At 39.0% G+C, this 10,934-nt stretch overlaps 1 protein-coding gene across 1 annotated transcript; it reads left to right on the top strand.

Moving 5' to 3' along the window:
• The first annotated feature begins 34 nt into the window (after positions 1 to 34).
• Positions 35 to 10,745, top strand: LOC311486807 (keratin, type II cytoskeletal 8). Its single transcript, XM_084542818.1, has 10 exons — positions 35 to 468; positions 4,412 to 4,620; positions 4,706 to 4,766; positions 6,816 to 6,911; positions 7,948 to 8,112; positions 8,265 to 8,390; positions 8,470 to 8,613; positions 8,715 to 8,791; positions 9,890 to 9,936; positions 10,077 to 10,745. Exons 1-10 carry the CDS (start codon positions 157 to 159, stop codon positions 10,181 to 10,183), a joined length of 1,344 nt encoding a protein of 447 aa, XP_084398944.1. The 5' UTR covers positions 35 to 156; the 3' UTR covers positions 10,184 to 10,745.
• The last annotated feature ends 189 nt before the right edge of the window (positions 10,746 to 10,934 follow it).

The raw sequence follows: 10,934 nt of genomic DNA on the forward strand, positions 1-10,934 counted from the left end.
GAGATGCCTCACTATGTTCAGATATCCTCTGCTGTTTCACTCCTGCTCAGTTGGGCTGTTTTCCAATCTTGTGTTTTAGTCAGTCTTGTTTCTCCTTCACCTTCTTCTTCACCTCCTCACATTCAGAGCTCCACCTTTTAGTTTTTCTCGTCCACCATGAGTCTGAGTCGTACCAAGCGAATCAGCTCCAGTAACTCCGTCCGGAGCAGCAGCGGCTCCAGGAGGCTGAGCGGTTTTGGTCCAGGTCAGGGGGGTTTCAGCGGCGTCTCCCTGAGCAGCAGCTCTCTGTACGCGGGCACCAACGGGCATCACCATGGCCTCGGGGCCCCGCTGGCGTCCCTGTCGGTCAACAAGAGCCTGCTGGCCCCCCTCAACCTGGAGATCGACCCCAGTCTGTCCATGAGCCGAGCCCACGAGAAGGAGCAGATCAAAAGCCTCAACAACCGCTTCGCAAGCTTCATTGATAAGGTAACAAGACTCGAGCCAAGCCCTGAAGAATCATTTATATCATCCTTCAAGTAAAAGGTACTCAGAGTCCAGCTTTACTGGCCATTTCATTAGGTACACTAGTGAATTCATTCTAATATAACAGTCCTGCAGTCTTGTCCTCATGAAACTTCTGGTATTCAGCATTTGTTGCAAATAACTGAGAGAGTTGTTGATTCAACTGTGTTTTCATTGTAGAGGCTGTGGTTTGTAGAACTATTGAATTGACACATGTTCCTATTATTTCAACGTTACAGTCAGTGGGCTAGGGTTAATAACAGAAACCCTTAAGAGTTTAATTCAATGCAGTTTAACAGCACTGATGCTGTTTCAACATGAACTGAACATTATAACAGTCATGAAGGAGGGTTTAGTGCAGGACTGTTACATTACAATGGATTTGTTTTCGCTTGTGTACTGAATGTCTTGGCAAGTGAGTGTATTTTTGAAGATACAGGTAAGTTTCTGTTCACATTAAACCCTTTTTAAACCCACAATAACTTTTTTTTGGCTACTTGGTATCAGCAAAAAAAAATTACTAACATTTTTTATAGTAAACTGTAAATTAGTTAACAGACATTTGCTTAACTTATAAATCTGTCCCGTGTAAAGAAATATTACCATTAATCTATAGTCGTGTTTGTGCCGGTCGATGGAACTTTTGCCCAGTATTCACTCTCTTTTAGCTCAGAGTTTGGTCTACCCCAGCTCCTGAGGGAAATATACGGCTCCTCAGCCGATAAAACCTTGTTACAAGTCCAAATGTCAAAAACCAAATGATTAACATCAACTTAACAGGATTAAGGACTTAGTGCAGAACTGTTATATTATAATGGATTCACTAGTGTGCCTAATTATCTGGCAAGAGAGTATATGCTGTATAACTTTTATTCTCAGACCACTTCAAACCTGATAAAATTATTAAATGATTTCTACATCCAAACTTCTTCGTGCTGAATGAAGAACTGACAAAATGTAGACTGACTTTTAGCCTCAAAAGCCCAAAACAAGCTTTTTAAGCAAAACAAAGGTCTAACTGGAAGAGACACCTCAGTGACCTGTGACAGTCAATGTGACAGCCATTTTTAAACTTCCTGTTTTAGACAGAACAATGAAGAGCCTACACTGGTCAGTAGTTATATAGTTGAATATAAACCAAATTAAACCTCAAAGTCAGCACTTCCCACACATCATCACTCTTTTATTTTTAATATCTGTCCCAGGGAATAGAATAAATTTAATGTAGAAAGAAAGCTATCCTGGCTAAGGGTGGTTGTCCTGGTTAACTCTTATTAACAAACAACTTTTATAATACATGTTATCCTAATATCTAAGAGCTTATTTTATGTTATGAAACATTAAAAAGGGAAGTGAAAGTGAGACGTAGCATGGCTGAGGTTCCTGAAGAAAACATTTCCCACAGAAAGAGTGACCGGCTCTGTGATAATGCTGGACATCGATACCCTACTTAGGGAACATCTCTGCTTTCTCACGGAGTGGGTAACATTCTCACAATAGAGGCTTTGTTGGCATTCTCACATCAGCGGAGATACACTTCAGGCGTACAGACAGAGAGCTGCACTGGACGGACTCCCATTTGTGCAAATGTCCAAAATTAACTTCCTCTGTTTTTTTGCAGATTACAATCAAACAATCAAAAATATGGATCTGAAAGGTTGTTTGAAGTCTTTGGTATGCCCTGTGATTATTGTAGAGCAGAACACAGAGCAATTTTAATGTGTAAGCTGCACATAAGAAATTACTTTATTAATCCCAAAATTACTATTTATGGAAATACAAATACTGACATTCTTTTAAGATGCAAATACATTACAGCGCCTCCTTAATAAAAATGAATGCTGTAAATGCATTTATGTGAAAAATCCAAAATATTTAAATCTACAAATATTTGGCAGTTTACATTGTCAGTGTCACATGGGAACAGCAGCTGGAGGCAGTTTTTCATGTAATTTATCCAAGTTTGGCACCAATTTTTGATCTGAAACTTGTTGTAACCCCAGATCCTTAAAGTATCTCCACCAAAATACACTTGTAAGTCTGTATCTGAGAAAGTTAGCCTTTGAATTTGTATTCTCTCTTTTTAATGAACTATCTTTCTCATTGTTCATCTTGATGATTTAACCTCAGAGTTTGGGAAATGCTTGAAGAGTCAGTCATGTACAACTCTGTGGGAAAAAAACAACAGGATTGTACAGGTTTCACAACTCCAGAAGCCCAAAATGTTGTGAAATATATGCGGAAGTTAAATACAAGTTAGATCATTTACATTAATAATACTATGCTATGAGAATATACAACAGAAATGGAGGTGATTACATGACATAAAAAATAGCTAAAATCACTGTAGTGCTCTATACAATAAAGTAAAGTAAATAAAAATAAGAATTTCAGTGGCTTCTAGTTAAAATTCCGGAGCAATACATTTACATGAATACATAAAGAAACTGGTAGATGTTGGAGAGCCAGCACAAATATTCTAATTTAAATTATTCATTGTCTATTTAAAGTGTAAGATCCTGCAGGTATTTGCCACAACACAAAATACTGTGAAACCTTTTCAGAAGACATATTAAGACTTCCCAGCTAAAGATGTAACTCACAGAAGAGTGCCTGGGTTTGTCGCTGGAGCTTTCAGACACAGAAAAGTCAAAATGTCAACCAGGCATTTGTGTTTCTGAACATGACATGAACTCAGACCAGTTATCACTAACGCTGCAGCCATGTGTAAAGAAAGTCAACTGATCAATGCGCTGACCCCTGCTATTAGTGGTGTAATACAATCCCACCCTGTCCCGGCTCTTTGATGAAACTTTAAAGAGCTGCTCCCCTCATGCAGAGAAGTAATCAGTCAGATGCAGCAGGCAGACAAAGTTTGACTTGTTGCAAGATAGTGAGCCAGTTTAAATTTAAATGACAGTCATTACACTGAAGAAAATACCTCCTGTTAGATCTACACTCAAATTTAAACCCCCCATACTCATAGCACAGAGAATGCACCTGGGATTTGACCTGATTCAGCCTGAGTCTGTGGTAATGGGCTGCTGGATATCTAAGCTATCTGCCCCATTTCCGTCCCTTTGAGTTGGACTGTAACCCGATAAATCAGGTCGGACACGGTGTGGCCGTGTCTCAGAGAAAGATTATTCTGCTCTGAACAGAACGCTGGCTTTGTGTTGGGAGGGATAATAGGTGGCGGATAAACCCGGCTGCTGGGCAGGAAACATGAGCTGTGCAGATACAGGCCTGGAGTACAGTCAGGTGTTGACACTGAGCGAGAAGGTTATCTGGTGGAACGATGGCGTTCCTTCGACCTCTGGTTATCAATGGACAACATTATTCTACAGCTGTAGCCACCAATTATTCCCATTATTTGTAAATCTGCTGGTTATGGTCTCAATTAACAAATTAAAAATCCAACAATGAACAGTTGCTGAGCCAACTTTGCTAATCTCTGTGATGGTTCTCAGTCATCCAGGTCATGGTAAAACCAACAAACAAGCAGAAACAATTGCACTTGTAGAGTTTCCTGAAAATGTTTCATCCAAGGCCTCAGTTCTAAAAGACTGGTGGTAAGTTGGGGATTGATAATAGTTGAGATTTCCTCGAACTACAGGTGGTTATTACACTAGTCATGCAAGTTTCTAATGGACACCCCCCACAGATGTTCCTATTTAAACCCCAAATCCCCACAAGCCTTTTAGAACTGAAGACTTGGATGAAACGTCTTCATGTAACCCATCAAATCCAGTTGCCCTCGTTTCAGCTTCTTTAATGGATGTAACATTGCTGATATTTAGCCATCAGACCTTCAACTGTAATATGAAATGTGATCCTTCGGCTGAACACCTTCTAAATGTATTATCTGTTTTCTTTTGTTTCCTTTTGTTCTGTCTCCTTCCCTCAGGTTCGTTTCCTGGAGCAGCAGAACAAGATGCTGGAGACAAAACTGGAGCTGCTGCAGGGTCAGGGCGTGGGCCGATCCAATGTGGAGCCACTGTTTGAGGTCTACATGGCGGGTCTGAGGCGCCAGATGGACCTGGTCAACAACGACAAGACCAAGCTGGACGGGGAGCTGAGGAACATGCAGGGCCTGGTTGAGGACTACAAACACAAGTAAATCGTAGTTGTGATATCCCACTCTACATTATTTGAGTCATTAAATGCACCGCCTCATCGAACTGTACTGCTTCTGCTACAGATACGAGGACGAGATTAACAAGAGAAACAACCTGGAGAATGACTTTGTTATCCTGAAGAAGGTACGTTCACTCATACTCATTGATGTAGGCGTGGCGAGTAAGATGAACCTTACCATTGTCCTGTCTCATTGTCCTAATTGTCTGGGTTGCATTCACATGTGCATCAAAATCTATAAATATGTGGCAGCTTACATTGTCAGTGTCACATGGGAACAGCAGCTGGAGGCAGTTTTACATGTAATGTATTCAAGTTTGGCACCAATTTTTGCTCTGAAACTTGTTGTAACCCCAGATCCTTAAAGTATGTCCACCAAAACACACGTGTAATTCGATATCTCAGCAACTGTACTCACCCTCTAAAGTTTGAATTTGTATTCTCTCCTTTTAATGAACTATTGCTCATTGTTCATCTTGACAATTCAACCAGGAGCATTTCCTCAGAGTTTGGGAAACGCTCAAAGACTCAGTCATGTACAACTCTGTGAGAATAAAACAACGTGATTTTACAGCTTTCACAACTCCAGAAGCCCAAAATGTTGCAGTTTTTGTGGGTGTAAATGGGCCTCTGTCTCAGTCAGTAACTTCATATATTTTATGATATTGGTTTTACTATATAACAATGGAGAGGAGCTTTTATTAAATTTGCAAAAGACAACAAGGAGCTAAAAACCTGCTGTAATATCCATTTCTAACAAGCTAGCTAATGGGTTCTGAGTTTTGGTTTCGGCCAATCATAGGTTTTGTTGAAATATTAATTTTGATGAACATTTTAGTTATGGAGTTTAATATTCAACAGAAACCCAACAACATCCATTTTTTTTTTTCTGTTTCCAGTTATGTACCCGCTAAAGTTGCACTTTCCTTTAGTTCATTGTTCTATCTTTGTGTCGTGACTCATCTGAGAGTCGACTTCCTACATGAGCTGTGTCTGGAATGTTTTTTGATATCAGCCAGCGGAAATCTTTGTTGTTTTTGTTGCAGGCTATGTGGAGACCTAAAAAAGTAGACAGGAAATATTTTCAAACCATTGCAGCTTCACTGAAATATGCCCGGACATGCAGGTGTTAAGACATGGACCATTTGGACGATAACTCTAAAATCAATTACTGATAAGAGCTACCTATTAGGAAAGGTAGTTCTAAATTTGTCAAATGTTGCACATAGATGAACCCTAACCCTGCTAAAGGTAGCTAGCATAAGTTACAAGCTAACAAAAAATAAAATAAGTTGATAATTTGATTTCCACCAATTTTAGACAGACTTTTAATGACATTTTAATTTGTTAGTCCTCATAATTAAATTAAAGAGCAGCTAAACAAAAAAAAAAAAAAAAACTGCAAAACTGCTAAATGTAGCTAGCAGACACTAAAAGGCTGGCCTTAGCAAAAACTAAAGCTAAATAAAGTTGCTGATGACTTCCTTCCTGTGGTTTTATATCAATAAATAACAGTTTACTGATATAAAACCAAGTTTTAGAAGTCGAAATGCTCATGATGGAGATGAGTTAACAACTTAAAACCTGCTAAAGATAGCTAGCTGAAGCCTTAGCAAACAATTAAGCTAAGCCAATGATTTTCTTCCTTTTGTTTGTTTATGATAAATCCTTAATGTCCATTTTGGACATTATAATACGTCTTTCCACATAATTGAGTAAGACAGCAGGAAAAACTTGTGGTAAAAGCGTATCTAGCTTTGCTACAAGGCAAAAACTGAAGCTAAAGTTAAGTCATTAACGATTTTTAAATGTACATTTATTTAGAAGTCCTGGCATTTTTGTTTGTTGTTACACATAATTACATAATTAATTAATTTCATAGGGCTAGCTTAGGAAAAACTAAACCTTAAGTTCAGTTCTCTTTGTTGTTTTCTGTAAATAACTAATGTTTTTGAAAGTTAAACTCATAGATAAACCAATAAAATAAATGTTTTGACTTAAAACAAAGTGCAATATCTCCCTTAGGATTGTATACCTGAATAAAAAAATTGTGTTGAGTTACTTGCTGCAGTTTTTATTTTAGTCATCACAACAGATTAATAGTGATCACAGCTAAAAAAGCACAAAGATTTCAGTGCTTTTATGGTGTTTGCTTCCGCGTGTGTCTGTTCCAGGATGTGGACTCAGCCTACCTGGTCAAGGCCGATCTTGAGGATAAGGTCGGAGCTCTGACTGATGAAATCAACTTCCTGCGGAACATCTATGAGGAGGTTTGCAAGTGTCTCCATGCTTCAAAACACTTATGTCTTTTATGTCTCATTTATGTCTTTGCAAATCCCCTCCAGGTTTCCAGTTATTTCCCCGTTAATGCTGCACTTTCCTTTGGTTCATTGCTCTATTTTTGTGTTACGACTCTCAGATGAGTTGACTCCATACATGAGCTACCTCTGGAATATTTTTTTATGTCAGCCAGCGGAAATCTTTGTTGTTCTTGTTGTTGTCAGGCTACCTGGAGACCTTCAGTGGTTAAAGCAATAAAAAAACGTATATTTTCAAACCACCACAGCTTCACTGAAACATGCCTGGCCGTGCATGATTCATTTGATAACTTAGAGATAACTAGTTGAAAAATTGTGCTTTATATTCAAAATATAATGTGATTTTTTCAACCATCATGCAGTTGCAGGTTCATATAGTCCATTATGTTAAAATAATCTCAAATTAGTCCAATATGAGCTCAGGTGCAGACAATAACTTAGGGCCAAAGCTGCACATGGATGAATCTACAAATCCATATTGCATTTTTTTTCTAAAATGTTTTCTAATGGATTTGTGTTCATTTTAACAACATTTCCCAGTTTAAAAAATGTTGCATTTTTATTATAACTGACTATGTAATCATAAAATAAAGATAAAATATCACACAAAACTGCAAAAATAATAATAAATGTTATAAAGTGAGTCATTCTTTTCTCAGCCTTGTTCCTCTTGCATGGAGTATTGGTGATAGCGTCAATTCCTGAAGTCAGCTTGTTTTTGCTGCAGATGTGTAAGACGTCTCCTTTAATCCAGAGATGAGAAGTCTTTGAATATCCTTCCATCATAAAACTATAATCTGTTCTGTGCTGTGCTTGTGTGTTCGTAATTATAACACAGGTATGAAAAGTCAAACAAGTGAGAGGAAAGTGTAATTTTCCATTTAAATCTTTGTCATTTTGACATTTAAACTGAGTTTTTCAAGTCTTTCTTTTCAAGTCAGTGCAGAATATCTTCACCTTCCACTTTTATTTTGTGCACCTTAACCAGGAGCTGCGTGAGCTGCAGGCCAGCATTAAAGATACCTCAGTGGTGGTGCAGATGGACAACAGTCGCAGCCTGAACATGGAGCAGATCGTAGCTGAGGTCAAAGCCCAGTACGAGGAGATCGCTGCCCGCAGCCGAGAGGAGGCAGAGTCCTGGTACAAGAGCAAGGTGAGGACGAGGAAAGTATACTTTCATGTATACTTTGTCACTCACGCTGAGCAGAGTCAAGACATGTACGTCTCTGTGATTTGTGTGATTCTTTTGGTAAAACATTTTTTCAAATAACAGTTGAGATTCAGTTGAGATTCCTCTGTTTGCAGTTCGACCAAATGTCGATGCAGGCCACCCAGTTTGAAGATGAGCTCCGCATGGTGAAGGGAGAGGTGGCCGAGGTCAACCGACTGATCAGCCGACTGCAGAGTGAGATAGAGGCCGTCAAAGCTCAGGTACAGTCAGGTGTAGCGAAATATGTAATTCCTAATTCAGATCCAGCATGGATGGCTTCTTAACCCTGTCTGTCCTCAGCGTGGCAGTCTGGAGAACCAGTTGGCTGAGGCAGAGGAACGTGGAGAGCTGACCGTGAAGGAAGCCAAAGCCCGGACCAGAGACCTGGAGGATGCTCTGCAGAGAGCCAAACAGGACATGGCCAGACAGCTGCGGGAGTACCAGGTAAAGGAGAGGGAAAGAATTTAAGATGCACAGTGAGAAAGAGTCATCAGAAAACAATCAAATATAAAAGCCCTGTTAAGTAAAAGTGTCTTCACCTGCAGGACCTGATGAACCTGAAGCTGGCGCTGGACATTGAGATCGCCACCTACAGGAAATTGCTGGAAGGAGAGGAGGACAGGTGAGAGAAACATGTGACTAAGACTATAGTCCCATTCAGGCCTGGCATTAACATTAAATCAAAAGTACAGGTGTGAACACAACCAGGACATGTTTGAGTGATGATCTCACACCACATGTGGAGGTGGTCTGGGACTTATTCCTTTATTAGTGTGAACACACAATGAGTCCTGGGTCACATTAAAGACCTACTCAACAGGGGTGATCTGTGGAAGAGGAGTTTAAATCATTCATTCAGAAAAAAGCACACAACCACTATTATAAATGATCACCAGAAAAGGAAAACTCACCGTATGTTAAGTTAAGTCTGTTCATCAGGAATGGGAGCCCTGTAAAATATTCTGTCCTTGTCCTTTAATTGCTTAGAAGTTACTCTGGGTTCCTTTGTGACCTCTCAGACTATTACAGGTCTTGTTTTTGTAGTGATGTTTGTGGGTCGACCACTCCTGCGGAGGGTAACAACCGTCTTAAGTCTCCTCCATTTGTTCACATTCTGTCTGTCTGTGGATTTGTGGATTTCAAACTCTTTAAAGATGCTTTTGTAAACTTCTCCAGCCTGATGATCAACAACAACTCTTTTTCTGAGCTTCTCGGAAAACTCATTTGACAGTGCACTCATCACACACTTCCACGAACATGTGTTATGAAGATCTGACTGTGACTTTTTAAAACTAAATGAGGCACTGAACAACACCCGAGTCTCTTTACATTGATTGAAAACACTTCTGAACAGATGGATTCTAATTTGGCCTTGAAATTAACTTGTAATCCTAAAGTGCACTTACTTTTGCACCTCACAGATATGTAATATTGGGTCATTTTCCTGACTAAACACATACACAAGTATAATATCTCAGTTTCATTTGTTTGATTGGGTTCTCTTTGTCTACTTTCAGGACTTGTGAGAAAATCCACTGACATTTTCAGTATTTTTTTATGGAGAAATGTAGAATATTCTGAGGGGTGAAAATACTTTTAAACAGCACTGAATACTTTCATTCACGTATTGTGGAAGTTACAATAAACATGACCTGAAACTTGAACATTTCAGAACGGAGCAGGAAACATTCAAACTAAGCTTTTGTTTCTTCCTCTGCAGACTTGGACAACAGTCCATCCTCAACATCCATGCCATCTCCAACTACAGTAAGTAACAGACCAGACTTGTCCTCTTTCCACCTGGGGAGGGTACATCTGTCAGAAAAGGTGGAACCACTGCTCTAGACATCATACTTTAAGAAAGGAAATTTATATCTAACCATTTTAATCCCTGTGTTTCTGTCCAGGTACTAAAAGTACTAATGGCTACCACAGTAACAGCAGCTCTCCTGCTCCAAAACTGCTGATAAAGACGACCGAGACCAGAGATAGCAGCAGATACAGCACTTACTGAGAGCGCTGGAGTGATGACAGGCTGCATGTCGGGCATTTAATCACTAACTTTCCTGAAAATCATGGAAAAATTAAACATGGAAAATGAAGTGGAAATTAATCTGGGAATGGTTGCTTCTAATATGAATAATAATAATAATAATAATAAGGTTTTTACTGTAGTCACACTGAGATAGACTGCTGTATTATTATTTTCAATATAATCTGTGATTGGATCGTGAGAATATTGTAGTTTTGCAAATCATTTTAGAGAACTGACTAGACTTTGGTTTCAGTAATGATAAGCTGTTTTGAATTTTTTATGCTGTTATCGATTAGTCTTCCTCTACAGATGTGATCATTGGGACTAAATTACTTTATTACTTCTCTGCTGGTGTCGCAAATAAACTGAACTTGAACAAAAAGACGCCTGTGTATTTTTATTTCCTGTGAAGAAATCAAATTATCATTCATTCATTCATTCATTCATTCATCTTCTGTAACCGCTTGTCGTGTGAAGGGTCGCAGGGGAGCTGGAGCCTATCCCAGCTGTCGTCGGGAAAGAGGTGGGGTAAACCCTAGTCCTAGTTGTTTCTTAACTGTTAAGAAGAAGAAATGTTAAAATCTTGGCTCAAAAGTTTTGTAAAATCATCATATAATAAAAATCTAAAATATCTATCTATTTTATTTTTTATTTCGGCGTTCTTGATGTGATTTATCTATTTCAACTTCTGGATCATGTTAGAAATTACATCATTTCCAAACGTGTGTTT

This window comes from Chelon labrosus (genome assembly GCF_963514085.1).
Source record: "Chelon labrosus genome assembly, chromosome: 4".
NCBI classification, from domain to species: Eukaryota; Metazoa; Chordata; class Actinopteri; order Mugiliformes; family Mugilidae; genus Chelon; species Chelon labrosus.

Bases quoted from the DNA above. Each gene is read 5' to 3' on its own strand.
- LOC311486807 (XM_084542818.1), top strand. From the start codon at position 157: ATGAGTCTGAGTCGTACCAAGCGAATCAGCTCCAGTAACTCCGTCCGG. The intron at 4,767-6,815 runs GTACGTTCACTC...TGTCTGTTCCAG, and splicing joins ACTTTGTTATCCTGAAGAAG to GATGTGGACTCAGCCTACCT. The intron at 9,937-10,076 runs GTAAGTAACAGA...GTTTCTGTCCAG, and splicing joins CCATGCCATCTCCAACTACA to GTACTAAAAGTACTAATGGC.